This window comes from Crocuta crocuta, unplaced genomic scaffold (genome assembly GCF_008692635.1).
Source record: "Crocuta crocuta isolate KB4526 unplaced genomic scaffold, BGI_CrCroc_1.0 scaffold216, whole genome shotgun sequence".
Taxonomy (NCBI): Eukaryota; Metazoa; Chordata; class Mammalia; order Carnivora; family Hyaenidae; genus Crocuta; species Crocuta crocuta.
In genome coordinates this window covers 7,868,607-7,887,400 of record NW_027531504.1, presented here as the reverse complement: position 1 = coordinate 7,887,400, position 18,794 = coordinate 7,868,607, and the positions used below count along the sequence as shown (strand labels likewise).

General features: G+C 38.7%; 1 protein-coding gene across 3 annotated transcripts in view; it reads right to left on the bottom strand.

Annotated features, from left to right (window-relative positions):
* The window catches only part of LOC144238402 (uncharacterized), a 164,849-nt gene that overhangs the window by 81,237 nt on the left and 64,818 nt on the right, over positions 1-18,794 (bottom strand). For all 3 annotated transcript variants that reach the window (XM_077772192.1, XM_077772194.1, XM_077772193.1), the window contains one exon: positions 2,268-2,421. In XM_077772192.1, the coding sequence (XP_077628318.1) occupies positions 2,268-2,341 (74 nt within the window). In that variant the 5' untranslated portion in view covers positions 2,342-2,421. The remainder of the gene's footprint in view (positions 1-2,267; positions 2,422-18,794) is intronic.

The following is an 18,794-nucleotide window of genomic DNA, read 5'->3' as shown; positions in this document are numbered from 1 at the left end:
ACCTCAGATAGCCTGAGAAGAGAGTTTATACTTGTGTCACTACTACCTCCCATTTGAGTGGTGTCATGACATTTAGGACAAAACCTGGGCCTTGGCGAAGGAATAAAAATGGGGAAGAGAGAGTGGCAAGAGGGGGAAAAAAGGGGGGGAAGATAGGAAGGGGGCTGGAGCAATGATACAGGTAGGGTATCTGTCAATGCCAGGCCAGAAGCCAGTGCTATTATTTTTCCACTCCAGCTAGACAGCTTTCTGGGGAAAGCCAAAACAGCTCAAAGCTTTTCTTAGAATCTTTTTTCCTCTATGAACTAAGGAGAATCCAGCTGTAAAATGATCACCTTCATCAGAAGCAAAAGAATTAAAATAATGAATCTTATACTTTCGACTTCACGATGTTGTTGTCACAGGTGGCTTTTGAAGATGAGTCGAGAGACTATAATAATTATTCCTAGAAAAAAAAACAATGATGCTCTGCAAACTGAAATCCGCTGCCTCTTACACTGTATTTCTTAAGCAAAGCCTTTGCAGAGCAGCTGGATGGCACACATGATATATCCTTCTTAAAAGCCAGGCCTGGTTTATTTGTTTGTTTTCCTAATCTCATATGCAAACTAATCCTTATGGGATTTTATTCTTATGGAATTTGTTCTATGCCATGTTTTCTCTCCTGTTTCTGTCAGTGTTCCTAGCACTTTCTAACTTAAGATTAGATCAAATTAACTTCTAAGCAAAACCCCTAATTTCTACTCTGATGTCTATACCACCATCATACCCCAAACACACACTGTGCCAGGTTCTCAGTAGACATGTCTTGGAAAGTTCCCATATTCACTTTTGGAATGAAAGTTCCTATATTCCTGTAGAAATTCGTATATTACTATATTCACCTATGGAAGGAATAAGAAGAAGGGAAATTAAAAAGACTTTTTAGACCTTCAAATCAGTCTAAAGGATAGAAAGGTAGGAGAATAGAGATAAAACAATGAGAGGTGGCCAAACTTCCTGGGCAGACAAGACAGGACCCGGGAGAAAGAAGCAAACAACCCACACATGATGGGTGAAATTTTGGGGGAAGAAAGAAGAGTTTATAAACTAGGGAACTATAGCATCACATGAGGTAGTTCTAGAGAATTCTTGATTCAAAATGGACACCAAATGAAGGTTTGCTGATTGAATCAGTAAATACATGAATGACTGGCTATCCTAAAGGGGCCATGAAGGCTCAAGAGAAAGAAAATGGGGAGTTGACCACTCAGAAGCTTAAACTTATGCTTCTCCAGCCTCACTCAAATGTGCACTGAAGGAGAGAGGATATATCAGCTATCTTAGCCCATTGTCCAGACCCATGTATTAGATCAATATGAGGCATGGCATCTCTCCTCCTAAATTGTACAATAAAGACCATCCCAAAGGGACTTCTAAGATCAAAGAATCTAAAACTCACTAAGAATAAGAGAGATGAGAATGTGATATATGATAACTTCCATAAGAACTAGTAAAAAGACTCTAAGAAATGGTCTGGTTATTATCATAGCATTCATTGTTTCAGGGAACATTTGACCGTAGCATTGACTTTTATAGAAAGTGTATGAAAAACAAGTGTAGAAGGGAAATAGATAAGCTTGACATTAGATACGCTGAGCAGAACATCCAGGTGGAAATAAACCATTTGAATTAGTAAACATTAAAATGATAAACAATAAAAATTTAAATAAACATTTATTAAGACTTTCCAATGAGCCAAGAGGTATTCTAAGCCCCTACATATATGAACTCATTGAATCCTCACAATAGCCCCAGAATGTAGGCAAGGAAAAAGATGGTACAGAGAGTTAAGTAACTCCCAAAGTTTCCAAGCTGGTAAGTGGCAGAGTTAGATTCGAACTCAGAATATATGGCTCTAAATCCCACTCTCTCGACCTCTGTGTAAATGGATACAGAGTTGCCCTTTAATGAGGGCCCAGAGCCCTCACTCTATCTCTTCTTATAGAAACAGAACTCAAAAAAATAAATTACAGTAGTCCTCCCTATTGCCCTTGTGAGCAAGAGAAACATTCAAGACCCTCAGGGGATGCCTGAAACCATGGTTAGTACCCTATGTATACAATATTATTTCTTATACATACATACCTATGATGACATCTAATTTATAAATTAGACACAGTAAGGCATTGAAAACAATAATAATAAACCAATTAGAACAATATACTATGATAAAGTTATGCAAATGTGATCTCTCTCCTGCAAAATGTCTTATTAACTATACTCACCCTTCTTCTTGAGATGTTATGAGATGATAAAATGCGTATGTGATGAGAAGAAGTGGCAGAAGTGACATAAGCATTGTGACACAGTGTTAAGCTACTCTTGACCTTCTGAGGAGAAGGATCATCTGCTTCCCGGACTGCAGCTGACTACAGGTAACTGAAATCACATAGGGAACACTGTGGTTAAGGGGGGACTACTGTAAAGTGATGATTTTCCTTTTTAAGCACACAACATGTGAGAATTCCAGCCATCAGATTGAATACTATTATTGCTGGTGATTTAGCATACTCAAATCTCAATCTACATTTTAACATACATCTTGTCTCCAAAGCAAACAAGATATGTTTTTATATTCATTTGTCAAGTTATGCTTCTTTAAATAATTTATTTAGAGCAAATTAAATAACATGTCATTTGTCAAAGAGAGAAAAGATAAAATTGGTATTTTATATGTATTATAAATATGTATTATATGTACATATAAATTATATGTATTACAGGACATATTAAAATGTATGTCAATAGAATCCTTAATAATATACCTCTAAAATTGATTTTTAGCTTATAATTACTTCTTTACTTTCTAATTATATTGCAAAACTAATACAATGATTTTTTTTTATTCCTAAGGGGTTTGTGAAATTATATACTTCTATGGAATGGGTTTAAGTTTCAAAAGATTAGAAACTACTATTTGGCACTAAGGTATAATTTTTGCCACTTTAGGACAAGTTTCAGAATCAAGAGACCTCCGCAAACAATTGCAATAAGAAAAAAATCTGATGGGTACCTGGATGGCTCAGTTGGTTAAGCGTCCAACTTCACTTCAGGTCATGATCTCAAGGTTTCTGAGTTCGAGCCCTGTGTCAGGCTCTGTGCTAACAGCTCAGAGCCAGGAGCCTGCTTCAGATTCTGTGTCTCCCTCTCTCTGCCTCTCCCTGGCTCATGTTCTCTCTGTCTCTCTCTCTCAAAAATAAATAAACATTTAAAAAGAAAAGAAAATGGGGTGCCTGTGTGGCTCAGTCAGATAAGCTTCCGACTTTGGCTCAGGTCATGATCTCACTGTTCTTGAGTTCGAGCCTGTGTTGGTCTGTGCTGACAGCTCAGAGCCTGAAGCCTGCTTTGGATTCTGTCTCCCTTTCTATCTACCCCTTCCCTGCTCACATTCTCTCTCACTCTCTCTCTCAAAAATAAGCATTTTTTAAAAAGAAAAAAAGAAAAAAAACCTGAGATCTTTTCTATTCCAAGGTTTGTGGTAGAGGGTTCAGCTTTGACCTGGATCCCTTACTGCATGTCTAAGCATTGCAGGGACATAGCTCCTGACTTTGCAGAGGTGGTCAGCTGATAAGTGACTACTCTGTTAGAAGTTCAGTGCTATTTTCATTTGGCTTTAAACCTTCATAGATCAAGACATAGCTATCTTTGAAAGGACAGGTTTCATAGAATGCACACATGACACATTCTCAGAAATGGAAGAACTTCCTTCCCTGGTTACTTAAGACTTTAGAACTTACTATAACTTCAACAGTGGCCAAAAGAAAAGGTCTTTTCTTATGATCTTTGGCTGATCCTTCTTTTCGCTTCCATAAATTTTCTCCTTCTTTCTGGCTTCAGTATAAGGTTTGTTTGTTTTGTTTTGTTTTTTTTCGCCCTGAGTTTCAGCTCTCAAAGCAAAGCTGAATTCAGGGACAGTAATGAAGTGATCCAATGAGCTCATTCATGACTATTAAACACTTGAAATATGGCTACAGTGACTGATAAATTAAACTTTCAATTGCATTTGATTTCAATTTATTTAAATTTAGGACTTACACTGAATACAGTTTTTGATGAACTTCTGAGCATGTTTGGAACAATTTGCATAACTGAATCTATTTTTTTCAACTGCAAATTATTTGAAATCTAAATAAGTATTTCCAAAGAAGATTTAGCCTCCAAAATGAGATTGTGTTGTAAGTGTTAAATATATGCCAGACTTTGGTGATTTAGTACAAATAAATGTAAAAATGTCTTAATAATTTTTTGTGTTGATTACATATTGAAATGATAATACTTTGGTTATAATGGGTTCAATAATTTATATTATTAAAAATAATTTCACATGTTAATGTGGCTAATAGAACATTTTAAATTATACATGTGGCTCACATTATTTCCATCTGCTGGTGCTAGTCTACCACCTGGGCAGTGGTAGAATCAGCCCCGCCCCCCCCATTTGCTGCCTGTGTGACCTTAAGCAAGCTACTTAACTTGCTTAAGCCTGTGTTTACTCATCTGTAAACTGGGGGACATCTTACTATTTTCTGAGTAGGCCTGAAATGAATTTGACATGAGGCAGTGAGCAAAATACTTACCACAGAGCCTGGGTCATTGTAAAATATTCCGTAAATGCTCACTTTTATTATTGTTGTTGTTATCATTATTCTCCAATAATCATCCAGATGTTCAGCCAAAGAGTGCCTCAAAATAAATGTTAATTACCTAGGGTTCACTAGCACCTCATGACCAGGGAAAGGAACCTCATTTTCCAAAATAAAAATAGGAACTTAAGATCAGATGTAAGAGCTTTGCTAACATTTTTAGTTTATTCACATGAAAAATCACATTTTTTAGTTTATGGAATTCTTTTATTTAAAACAATAAAATTGCCTGAAACACTGACTTCCCTGGAAAAGTCAAGGCCTGAGGTTTACTCCCCCAAAATATTGGTACACACTATCTCAAAGAACACAAATTCAGCAGTCCTCCATGTGGATTCAATTTTGAAGACTGAAGTTTCATTTATATCCGTTTCTTTTTTTGGCCAGGATTAAAAAGACTAAATAAGTAATCTAGATACACATTAGGAACCTCTGCTTCTAGAAAGATGGAGATGTGCTTTTCCCTATTCCTCCTGCTTGCCAGGCATTGGTGGTTCAGTGGTAGAATTCTCACCTGCCTATTCCTCCTGCTAAGTACAACTAAAAACTCTGGATCTTATATATAAGACAAACCTAACACTCTGAAAGGCTGAAAGAAGAAGAAAGATCACTAGGGATCTTCTTAAGACACCCAGTCTAACTTCTGAAAACTAAAGACAAAAAATATTGAAAGCAGAAAGAAATACATGACATTTTACTGATACATGGGAAAGTGATTGTAATGATGGTAGATTATTCATCAGAAATCATGGCAGTCGAGGAAGTAACTCAACCTCTTTCTGTCAACCCACAATTCTGTATCCAGTGAAAATATCCTTCAAGAACGTAGAAAAATTTATCCATTCTCAAATGAAGGAAAACTAAGAAAATGTGTCACCATCAGACATACCCTAAAAGAAAAGCTAAAGGGAGTTCTCTAAACAGAAAGGAAATGATAAAAGAAGTAATCTGGAAGGAAGGAAGGAAGGAAGGAAGGAAGGAAGGAAGGAAGGAAGGAAGGAAGGAAGGAAGGACAGCAAAAACAGCAAAAACAGCAAAAATATGAATGAACAAATCCTTCTCCTCTCCTGAGTTTTCTAAATTGTTTGACAATTGAAGCTAAAATGATAACACCATCTGATGTGGGTCTAAATGTATGTAGATGGATTACTTAGGGCACTTAAAAACAGGTAGGATAAAAGGAGAGAAGGTGAGGTTAAGATTTCTACCCTGTATATGTTCAATAACCCATAGGAGAATGGGGAAAAGAAAACAGAGAACCAAACAAACAAAAATCCAGAGAGGAAACAAAACAAATGGAAAGCAAATACCAAAATAGCAGACATAAGCTGTAACACATCAATAATTACATACATATAAATAGTCTAATACATCAATTAGACAGATTAGCAGAGTGGATTAAAATGCATGACCCAGCTATATGCTAGCTGTAAGAAACTCATTTCAAATATAATTATGTAGGCAGTTTGAAAGTAAAAACATAGAAAGAGATATATATGAAAACATTAATCAAAAGAAAGTGGCAGTGGCTATATTAGTATCATAAAAAGTAAACTTTAGAGCAAAGAAAATTATCAGAGATAAAGACAGTACATAATGATAAAAGGGTCAATCCACCTTTTATCCTAACTATCCTAAATGTGTATACAACAGAGTTACAAAATATATAAAGCAAAAACTGATAGAAGACATAACTATCCTAAATGTGTATACAACAGAGTTACAAAATATATAAAGCAAGAACTGATAGAACTGAAAGAATAGGCAAATCCAGAATTGTACACTTCAACACCCTTTCTCTGAACAACTAATGAAACAACTAGGCACAAAATCATCAAGGATATAGAAGAACTCAATTACACTATTAACCAGAAGAATCCAATTGACATTTATAGAATAATCCACCCACCAAAAGCAGAATACATGCATGGAACATATACTAAAAGAAATCATATCTTGAGTCATAAAACCTCTCTCAACAAATGTAAAAGAACTGAAATTATACAGAGTATGTTCACTACCCACATGCAATCAACTTAGAAACCAAACACTTGGAACTAAATAACACACTTCCAAATACTCCGCAGGTCATAAGGAAGTCTCAAGGGAAAATTTTTTAAAAAATACATTGAACTGAATGAAAACAAAAATACAGTGTAACAAAGTTCGTGGGACACAGCTAATGCACCCCTAAGGGGGAAATCTGTAGCACATACTAACATTAATAAAGAAGAAAAGTCTCAGATCAGTAACTTAAGCTTCCACCTCAAGAAAGTTTTTAAAAAAGCAAAATAAACACAGGGGCACCTGGGTGGCTCAGTTAGTTAAGCATCCAACTTTGGCTCAAGTCATGATTTTAATGGTTCGTGAGTTCAAGCCCTGCATTGGGCTGTCTGTTGTCAGCACAGAGTCCACTTTTTTTTTTTTTTATTTACATCCGAGTTAGTTAGCATATAGTGCAATAATGATTTCAGCAGTAGAATCCAGTGATTCATCCCCTACATATAACACCCAGTGCTCATCCCAACAAGTGTCCTCCTTAATGCCCCTTGCCCATTTAGCCCATCCCCCCCCAACCCCTCCAGCAACCCTCAGTTTGTTCCCTATATTTAAGAGTCTCTTATGCTTTGTCTTCCCCACCTCTTGTCTTTATACTATTTTTCCTTCCCTTCCCTTATGTTCATCTGTTTCGTATCTTAAATTCTACAAGTCATATGATACTTGTCTTTCACACAGAGCCCACTTTTGATCTCCCATCCCCCTCTCTGCCCCTCTCCTGCTCACACTCTCTCTCAAAAATGAATAAACATTTTTTAAAAAGGGCAAAATAAACATAAAGAAAACAGAAAGAAGCAAATAGTAAAGAAAGAAAAGAGCAGAAAAAAAAAGAAAGAAAAGAGCAGAAATCAATAAAATTGCAAATAAAAAGTACGGGGAAAAATCACTGGAACAAAAAGTCTGTTCCTTTATACCATCAGCTGACAAACCTCTAGCAGTACTGACAAAGAACAAAAAGAGAAAAAACACAAGTAACCAATATCAGGAATGAAATGGGATATTGCTATAGGCACTGTGGACATCAAAATAATGGCAGAATGTTACAAACATAAATTTGAGGACCTGGATGAGATGGACCAATCCTACAAAAAGCACATACTACCACAACTTGTCTAATATGAAATCAATCATTTGATTAGCCCTATTAACTATTAAAGAAATTGTATTTATAACTTCAAAATTAATGAAAAGAGGGACACCTTGGGGGCTCAGTTTGTTTATCAGTTAAACTCTTCATAATGGCTCAGGTCATGATCTTGCAGTTCATGAGGTGGAGCCCCATATGGGGCTTTGTGCTGGCAGTGTGGAGTCTACTTGGGATTCCCTCTCTCCCCCTCTCTCTGCCCCTCCCCCACTCTTGTTCTCTCTTCTCTCTCAAAATAAATAGATACATAAATAGGTAGATACAAAAAAAAAAAACTGCTAAAAAGAAATCTCCAGGCTTGGATGGTTTCACTGGAGAATTCTATCAAACATTTAAGAAAAAATCAACACCAATTCTATACAATCTCTTCCAAAAAATTGAAGAAGAGGGAATAAATGGGTTATTCATTCATTTAACGTGCACCTCTTTGCTCCATTGCAGCTGCCTCCTTTTAGTTCTGAAACTTACAAGGCACCTTGTTGGCTTAAAAGAACGAACTTCCTCTGTTGCCTTTGCTCAGGATGCTTCCCCATCATACTCCCTTTCTCCCTCCCAGATTCATGCCCACTCACCCCTCACATCTCAGCTTATACAGTTCATGCATTATTTCCTCAGGGAAGCTCAAAGTGGGGGAGGGCCATGCCTTTTGCACACAGCCCCTGCTATGTTTTCTCTGTGGCACTTACTACAATTTTAGTTCATTATTTGCAATTAAATATCTAAGGTCTCCAAGGCTTCTCCAACTAGCCTTGGCTGTAAACTATAAACAATATGAGGACAAGATACCAGACTGCTTCCCTCATTCTCTATCTCTGACTTGGAGTCCAGTGCCTGGGATCCAGACATCATTAGGTCAATATTTTTTTGAGTGAATATAATCTCAGGGTCCTGCAGAGAAACAGAACAGAACCCTTAGGATGTGTGTACATATACATATCTATCTAGAGAGAGAGAAATTGATAAGGAATTGGCACAGATAATTATGAAGACTGATAAATCCCAAGATGTGCAGTGTGAGTCAACAAAGTAGAGACCAGGAAAGACAATGGTAAAGTTCCAATGCAAGTCCAAAGGCCAGAAGAACCAAGATCCAGAAAGAATTGATGTTTCAGTTCAAGTCTAAAGACAGGAAAAAGCCAACGTCCCAATCTAAAAGCAGCCAGGCAGAAAGAATTCTTTCTTATTCAGGTCAGCCTTTTTGTTCTATTCAGGCCTTCAGCTGATTGGATGAAGCCCACCTATATTAAGAAGGGCAAACTTACTGGTCTACCAATTTAAATGTTAATCTCATTCCAAAACATTTGCACAGGAGCACCCAGAACAATGTTTGACCAAATATCTGGACACCCTGTGGCCCAGTCAAGTTGACACACAATCAACTATCACATTGAGTTAATAATAAGTGAATTTTGAAAAAAAAAAAAAAGATTTGTGTGTGCAATTAATCTATCAAGTGTCACAGCCTGTGGTCAAAGTTTACTTTTTCCTTTTGGCTGAAAAGTGTATAGCAGCTAATTTATCAATGAATTCATAGTCATTAGCTAGGCTTTGGTCCTGAATGACGGATAATAACCATCATTTAAGTATTTTTCTTTGTGTCTATTATCTCTAGCCCTTCCAACAACTCCATCAGGATCAGGGAGGTGGTATAACATATCCAAGACCACACAGCCAGATATTGGCAAAGGCAAGACAGAAACCCAAATTTGTCTTCTTAGCTCAAGATTTTACTTACTTTTAAGAGCTTCCCATTAAGAAAATAAAATACAGCCAATAGAATTTCTGAAAAATTGAGAAACAATGTGTAGCTTAGCCATTTTTTGAGCAAGTTATTTAAACTCCTCAAACTCCAATTTCCTCATTTATTAATTAGAAAAGAGTAAAAGTACCCTCAAGAAGTTGCTGGAGGATTAATGGAGCTAATGACTGTAGAATTTCGCCTGGCACCTGGACATAGTAGGTGCTCAGTAAATGTTAGCACATAACAGCTATTTTCCAAATTCCATTGGCTCTTACTGGCATCTGCTCTTGCAGGCTTCCCAAGTCCTGTAAAATCTTCCTTGAGTATTTCTGCTCATGTGTGTTCACAATTCAGTCCACTAGCCACAACTGCCTCATGGCACCCACAGTGCTCTTCCTCTCCATTGTTCCTGGCCCCCAACACCCCCCCACACACATACACACATACACATTTACCACCCCTCATAAAACAGCCGCTATGTTCCAAGAGTCCCCAGGACCTAGCCAGGGGTCATTATCTGACACTGGCACCAGACCATCCTTTTTCCTTTCTTCCTCCTCTGAGCAGACCGATTCAACCCAAGCAAATTAACTCACGCTAATAGATGCCTGCAGGTTACCAGGCCCACTAGCTCATCAGAAAAGCCCAAAACCTCTGAATCCAGGCTAAAACCCAACTTAATAGGCACAATAATAGAATCTGTCATCAATTAAATTCCAGCTAAGTGCTTCTCTGGAACATGTGTTTATTTCAAATGTCAACATCTCCCTGTCCTTTCATTTTCCATTTCTATTTTAGTAACTTCTCTTTTATTTTTTCTGTGGATACTTATTTTTAAATATTAATTTATTAAAACACTATTAAAATACTCATAAAACTTTTTTCTAATTACTCTAATTCCACCACTCTAATATAATTGTTTTTTCTTTTAGCAAAATAATTCCCCAAACTTTGTCAATGTTCAGATATTAAATAGATAAATAGATATGAAATATACATTTGTACAATAATGAAATAGATACAAATTCTCATTACTTTTCACACTTACATTGAATTTTCACTAATTCTGACTATCCCTCCCTCTCTGCCCACTCATTTTCAAAAATATCAAAGTTTCTGATAAATTACCAATCATCAGCTCACAAAAACATAACAAAATATTTAAGCCAAAGACATTTTTAATGCTATTCTCTCTATTTCCACCTTACTCATTGGTTCTCCTTGTTGGTAAACAACTTCAGCCCCTTCTCTGGGACAACTATCAGTTTGTTCTCTGTATTTATAGATACGATTCTGCTTTTTGTTTGTTTATTCATTTGTTTTGTTTTTTAGATCCCATATGAGTGGAATAATATGGTATTTGCCTTTCTCAGACTGACTTGTTTCACCCATGTTGCAAATGGCAAGATCTCATCCTTTTTTAAGACTCTGTAATATTCCATTTAAATGTACTACATCTTATTTATTTGTTTATCTATCAGTGGACACTTAGACTGCTTCCATATCTTGGTTATTATAAATTAAAGTGCAATAAAAATAAGGGTGCATCTACCATTTCAAATTACTGTTGTGGTTTTCTTTGCATAAATACCCATTAGTGGAATTATTGAATCCTATGGAATTTCTATTTTTAATTTTTTGAGGAACCTCAAATTGCTAAACCAATTTACATTACCACCAACAGTGCACAAGATTTCTTTTTTCCCACATCTTCACCAATACTTGTTATTTCTTGTCCTTTTTATTTTAGCCATTCTGACACATGTGAGGTGATATCTCATTGTGCTTTTGATTTATATTTCCCTGATAATTAGTGATGTTTAGCAACTGTTTCATGTCTGTTAGCCATCTGTATGTCTTCTTTAGGAAAATGTCTAATTTTCGAATTAGATTGTTTTTCTGTTGTCGAGTTGTAAAAGTTCTTTATATATTTTGGATACTAACCCATTTTTTGATCTATTATTTGCAAATATCTCCTCCTACTTAGTAGGCTGCTTTTTGTTTTGTTGATGGTTTCCTTTGATGTGAAAAGCTTTTTTTTTTTTTTTTTTTTTTGTTTTTTTTTTTTTTTTTGGTCTACTTATTTATTTTGAGAGAGGGAGAGAGAGAATCCCAAGCAGGCTCCACACCACCAGTGCACAGCCTGATGTGGTGCTTGAACTCATAGACTGCAAGATTATGACCTGAGCTGTAGTCGGACACTTAACCGACTGAGCCACCCAGGCACTCCAAAATCTGTTTATTTTGATGTAACTCCAATAGTTTATTTTTGCATTTGTTTCCTTTACCTTAAGAGACATATCTAGAAAAATGCTCTAATTGATAATTTTTATCATAATTTTATTTATTTATTTGTGAGTCAAAGAAATTACCACCTATATTCTCTTCTAGGATTTTTCATGACTTCAGGTCTCACATTTAGGTCTTTAATACATGTTTGGCTTATTTTTGTGTATGGTGTTAGAAACTGGTCCAGTTTCATTCTTTTGCAGGTGGCTGTCCAGTTTCCAAGCACCATTTATTGAAGAGACTGTCTTTTCCCCATTGTATATTCTTGCCTTCTTTGTCCTAGCTTAATTGACCATAGAAGCATGGGTTTATTTCGGGGCTCTCTATTCTGTTCCATTGATCTATGTGTTTATTTTTGTGCCAAAATTGTGTTTATTTTAAATTTGAAAAAAAACAAATTGTGGAAACCTACTCTCTTATCTTTTGGGGAAACATTCCAAACTGGCTTCTCCTGGATTGATCTTGATAAATGTCCTGCTTTCCATACATGGGAGGGCAGCTGCTGGGGACTGTTTCTCCAGTCACAGTGACAGATTTGCAGTGGTTATCCACATCCTATCACCTGTTCCAAGGGCAGGTCAAGAGAACATTTCTGACCATGACTGGCCAGGTTAGAGTACAGGTTGAGGCCAGGAAAACACAGAAAACAGACTAATCAACAAGGAGAGTGAACTTTTGAGCTTTCTCAACAGGACTTGCACCTCTGCTATATGGCCACACTGTGTGGTTTGCAGTCCATTCAAACGTGATGACCAAAACTTCAGGTTTAACCAACGGAGCTTCCTCACTGCTATTTTGTTCAAATGGATTTCAAAATGTTTTCAATTCTCACATACCCTTTGCATACACAGAAAAAAATGTCCATACAAATAAAGCAATACATACCAATTTCTGAAATGAAAATATGAATTTATCTCTTAACAATTATCCATATGAGACATAAAACGATAGCCATATTTAAGGGAAACTATTGCTGGCAGGTTGGGCTCCCTGGGAAACAGAATCAGAGATGGAGAACTGCATGTAAGAGGTTTATTCGGGAAGGATCAGGGCATCAACACCTGTGTGGAAACAAAGCTCCCAATTCAGGCAAAAGCAGCAGTGGAGCTGCAATACAATCACAGCAAAGACCAGTTGATCTCATGGGGAGCTCAGGAGCTGGGATGGCTCTACAGAGACGTCCCAAAATAAGGCTAGGAGGCTGAAACTTTCTACCCCCACATTAGCCAGTCATGGGATTCCAGCTGCTCCTAGGAAAAGGTCATGATCTTGAACTACGTGACTTCTCTTCACCAGGGTTGGGGGAACACAAGGACTCGGGTATGAGCTGTTAGCCACTCCCACTCCAGCTGCAGTCCTGAAGCGGGGTATTGGGGCAGCACACCCCAGTGCCTACAGCAAGTGTCAACTACATATTCTTTCACTCTCAGCTGGGAAATGTCTATGTAGACCCAACAGACCGTAAAGGCTACTTCCTAAACAAAGAGTGAACTATTGAAAACAGAAAGAAAACAAATCAGGGACCATGGAACTTTCTACCAGAGGTAAGATTTTATGTCACTGACAAAACAGTGCGGCATCTTACATTCAGCACAAGACTGATCCCAGCTTCTCCTCTGCCTCAAACTGAAAACAACCCAGCTCTGAGGACTGATGGGTATGGGGGGAGGAGAAGGAGAGTGATGGGCATGGAGGAGGGCACTTGTGGGGATGAGGACTGGGTGTTATATGGAAACCAACTTGACAATAAACTATTAAAAAAGGGGGGAAAAGAAATCAGAAACACATTTGACAGGACAAAAAAAAAAAAAAAAAGAAAAGAAAACAAACCCCGCACTGAATCTCATGCAAGTTACCCACTCTTCTCTCTGCCCCTATCCAGCACTTGACAGTACTTTTGCAAATGCCAATGGCTGCAAAATGAACTGCACTTCATACAAGAGAGCCTACTACATTTACTTACTACACTTACATGTGACTCCTGCAATTAGTTTTTATACGAACGCCAATGGACAGAATGAACAGAGGAAGAAAAATCTTATGTGGAAATCTTTATGACAGACAAATGGTCTATTATTGGTTATGTCCTTTCCGCAGAGCTCAAAGGTCAAATTGTTGTTTTGATAATGCAATCTTCACACTTTTTGTAGCCAGAGACTCCCTAGAAGGACTGTCTAATGGGAGAAAGAAATTATTAGCACCTGGAAGAACTTCCGCATCTCATACTGAATGCTTAAAAACAATACAAAACAAAACAACCACGTGTCTCTTCATTTAAAATGAGGAGAGTCAGCCTTCTACTCAGTTGTGGTATATTTGTTTTAAATGATGTTTTAAAATATATATATAGTACAAATTTGGAGGGTGAAGGTGGGGAGAAAGGAGCAAGGCTTCCTTCTCATAAGCAGTTTCCAAAAGATGACAGATAAAATGATGACCTCTCAAACGTCCACCCCAGGATAATGGCTACAGTGGAAGCCCTGGGGAAGGCAGGTTCTGTTTGTGCATCTGTCTTTCTGTGGCAACATCAATGGTCACACCCTAGAGAAGGTGCCTAGACGGCAGAAACTATTTGAGGTGTTTTCTCAAATTCTGTGACTCACTTATCCACCCAGCCTCAGGTTAACCTGGCCACACTTCTAAGCCTAAATCTCCAGGGAAATTTTTTAAAAATAAATAAATAAATAAATAAATAAAATGCAGATGAAACTCAAAGGTAGGGGGAGTCAATCCATTCAGCAAATAATCAAGTCATCATCAGGCTCCTGTAGTTCTTTTTTCCTTAGGTGTAAGTGTAAATATTCTTGATCCATGCTCTGTGGGCTGAAAACGGCCAAGCTCTTTTGGCCCTTGCAACCAATTTCTTCCAGAGGCTCTATGCGATCGCTTACCTGTAGTCCCAGGTGTCTGCCTTCCTGAGGTAAACACATTCCTAAATGGTTATATGTGAAAGCAGTGTTTGTAGAACAAATAATACTTTTCCACTGACTTTCATTCTGATCTGAAAAACACTGATCTGTAGTGTTTTTATCACCGCTTCTAATCTCTCTCTTGTGACAAGTGAGTCACTTGTAAAGTGAAGAATTCTTTTTAAAGTGAGCGATCACCCCACCTATTTTCTTTTCATCAAAAAAGGCATCTCAAAATGGCTTTCCCCTCGCTGTCCCAAAGGAGTCCAAACCCAAACTCACTTCCTTGCCTGTAGCTGCCAGCCCCAATTATGAGAACCTCACTCTCTACTTTGCTGAGGGCCCCATCGAGGCTGTTGGCCATATCAGTCTGCTAGGACTGCAATAATATCGCAGACAGGGTGGCTTAAACAACAGAAATGTATTATCTCACAATTCTGGAGGCTAGACTTTCAAGATCAAGTTATAGGCAGGACTAGTGTCTTTGGAGGCCTCTCTCTGTCACTTACACATGGTCATCGTCCCCCTGTGTCTTCACATGGCCTTCCCTCTGCACCTCTCTAGAGCCAAATTTCTTCTTACAAGGATGCCAGTCATATCGGATTAGGGCCCACCCATATGACCTCATTTTAACTTAACTACCTCTTTAAATACAGTCACATCCTAAGATACTGAGGTTAGGAATTCAACATATGAATTCTGGTGGAATGCAATTTAGCCCATACACTGGCTACATAAAAAAATTTTTGAATATCCTTCTGCATAAGAAGAGAGAAGGAAAAGATCATTTACAAGTATCTTCCAAAGTTCAGAATTACTCAGTAAAAAGTTAGTCTTTTGTGGGCATCTCATTCCTTCCCTTCTCTGGATAACCATAATGCAGTGGTTCCCAAACTGGAGGGTGCGGCAGAATCACCTGGAATGCTGGGTAAATACAGATCACCTGCCCCATCCCCAGAGTCTCTGGTCTGCAAGGCCTGAGGTGACCCTGAGTATTTGCATTGCTAAGAGGGGATGCTGTGGTCCACACCTGGAGAACCACTGTAGGACAGCCATGCAATTATGGATATTATCTTACATCTCCCCTCCCCATGAAGGCTTGCAATGTCTCTTGTGCACCTCCCAGGACACTGGTAGTCTCATAAGCAGAAGCATGACCATGTCCTTATTTCAGAGAGGAGGCAACTCTGGCTCAGGGTGGTCACAGGCTTGCTCAACATTGCACCATTAATTAAAGGCAGAGCCATCCGTTGGTCTTATTCTCTCCATCAGCCCACAACCACCAGGATCAGAGAGGAAACACATAATGGGTTTCACCCAGTATGTAAAAATATCACTACTAAGAATGATAATGGCTATTCTCTGCTACGTGTTCATTATTTTCCAGTAGCTGTTGTGTTTCACTTGTATTATGCAATTTAATTCATTCAACCATAAGAAGTAGGTACTATTATTAATGCCCACTTCACAGATGAGGAAACTGAGGCTCAAGGAAGTTAAGAAACATATCTAAGGTCACATAACAAATAAACAGTGGAGCCAGATGAGTCTGATTGCTGAGCCTATGTTCACTATTCTTAAAGAACAACAGCCTTTTCTAAAATTTTTTCATGTTCATTTATTTTTGAGAGAGAGCGTGGCAGAGCATGAGTGGGGAGCAGCAGGAGAGAGGAAGACACAGAATCTGAAGCAGGCTCCAGACTCTGAACTGTCAGCTTAGAGCCCCACAGGGACTGGAACTCACAAACCACAAGATCATGACTTGAGCCAAAGTCGGATCCTTAACCGACTGAGCCACCCAGGTGCCCCTCAACAGCCTTTTCTAAACTTTCATTGCCCTTTGGTTTCTGATAATCTGGGTCACGGGCTTCGTGTTGAGAATGGGGAATAGCAGAGACAGTGAGCAGCTAACCTAATGTCAAAGCTGGTGGTAGAGAAAGGCACCTGGATGGCCCAGGCAAATGATAGATGGGAGGGGAGGACACAGAAGGTCTGGAAACTTCCTGGTCTCACACAAAGCTAACCAGGTGGATAAGTTTTGTTCCAATTTTAATGAATCAAGTTTCCCTTGCTTCCGAATACTTGCTTCATACTACCCGCCTCTTCCTTGTGTGTGTCTAGTATGCCTTTTTCTACAAGCTGTTTTCCTTTACCCACTACCCCCAGTTCTTTTAAAGTTTCTGAGGGATGGGGGTTTTGAGAGCTATAAGGGCTTCCAGGCACATTTCACCTGTAGTGAGTTTCCTTCATTTCTCTCCTTCCCTCCCCACAAGAGATACCCAAAAGCTCACTGTTTTCAGCTAATAGATAACCCCAGGCTTTGTGGGTGGCCTCCCAGGTAAACACTTTATTTGGTTCCCATGACGTATCCCTTTTAGGTTATCTACCAACTTCAGATTCTGTGAGTCTGTGACTCATGTGCACATAGCATTCCCATATCTGCTCTCTTGGTTGCCCACATCCTAGTGAAAGCTTCAGTTGGCACAGATAAAGAGCTAATTTAATAAGAGGAAACCTTTGCTGGTGCCTCCTCTGAGCTAGGAGGTGTGCTAGTGATTTATAAATGCTGCCCCACCACTCCCCCGACGCATTCATGAGGTGGTATCATCTCACTTTACAGAAGAGCAAGGACAGGGCTTCCCTGACCTGCCCAGCCTGCAGAGCCTATCCATGGCAGCAACAACATGCACACCTGGGCTTCATCACTCTGACACCCATCTCTTTCCTCTATTTATCCTAAAGAGAAATGGCTTCACAGACACTGTGTGACTCTGACCCCCACCGTTATTTCTCTTGGGCACTTTGGCAGTTTCAGTATATTCTATGGTCCCTCTTCTGGGCAGAGGAAAGCCCAAATCTGCAAGGACTTTACAATACCAGGGACAATTCAGCTCCTTCCAGTTCAACAAGTACTTATTATCTAACTACTCAGTGTCTCACTTTGCACTGGAATCAATAGCACTAGTGCCCACTGTCCTCAAACCTCATATGTTGAAGCCCTAACCAAAACAAAGACATCTGAAGAGCAGGCCTTTGGGAATACAGGTGTGGATGAAGTCATGAGGGTGGGCCATCGTGATGTCATTAGTGGCCTTAGAAGAAGAGAGCTGTCTCTCTTCCTGAACACACTGGAGGTGAGCACACTGCGAGAAGGCAGACATCTGCAAGCCACAGGGGAGCCCTTGGTCAAGAAATGAACTTCAGGCACCCTGATCTGGAACTTCCCAAACTCCAGAACCATGAGAAATAAAATTTTGTTAAGCCACCCAGTCTATGGTATTTTGTTATAGCAGCCCTTGACTAAACCAAAGGGAGAGTGGAAATATCAGTTCCATGCTGGGTCCTTGCAGCAATTATGGGAGCGGCAGGTGAAGGGAAGTGTGCTACTTCTGGTAAAGGGCACTTAATTAAAGCCAATTGTGTCACTTTCTCCTAGGAACTCACACTTCTCCCAGCCCTTTGCCATTAAAGAGGAAGTTCACAGGTGGCAAATAGTTGCTGACTACTCAAGAGAGCTCTTTCAGAGCTCTTTCAGAGCAGTTGCAGGCCCTTCTGAAATCTCTGTGATGTGTTTGTTTAATAACTAACATAGTGTTTTCTATGTTAATTACAGATTAGAAGTGAAAGACTTCATCAAAATAAGGAATCAGCTATTAAGTGTGATGTGCAAGATATCAGAGCCAGTCTCCTGGCTTCAAATCCTACCTCCACCACTTACAAGCTACATCCTTGGGTAGCCTGCCCAATCTCTCTGTACCAAAGTGTCCTTATCCCTAAAACAGAGATCATAAAAGTATCTACTCTCATGGGGCTATCATGAGGATTAAATGAGTTAATACAGATAAAGCTTTTATTTTTTTATTTATTTTTTTTTAAATATTTTTTATTTATTTCTAGGAGAGAGAGAGAGACAGCGTGAGCAGGGGAGGGTCAGAGAGAGAGGGAGATACAGACTCTGAAATTGGCTC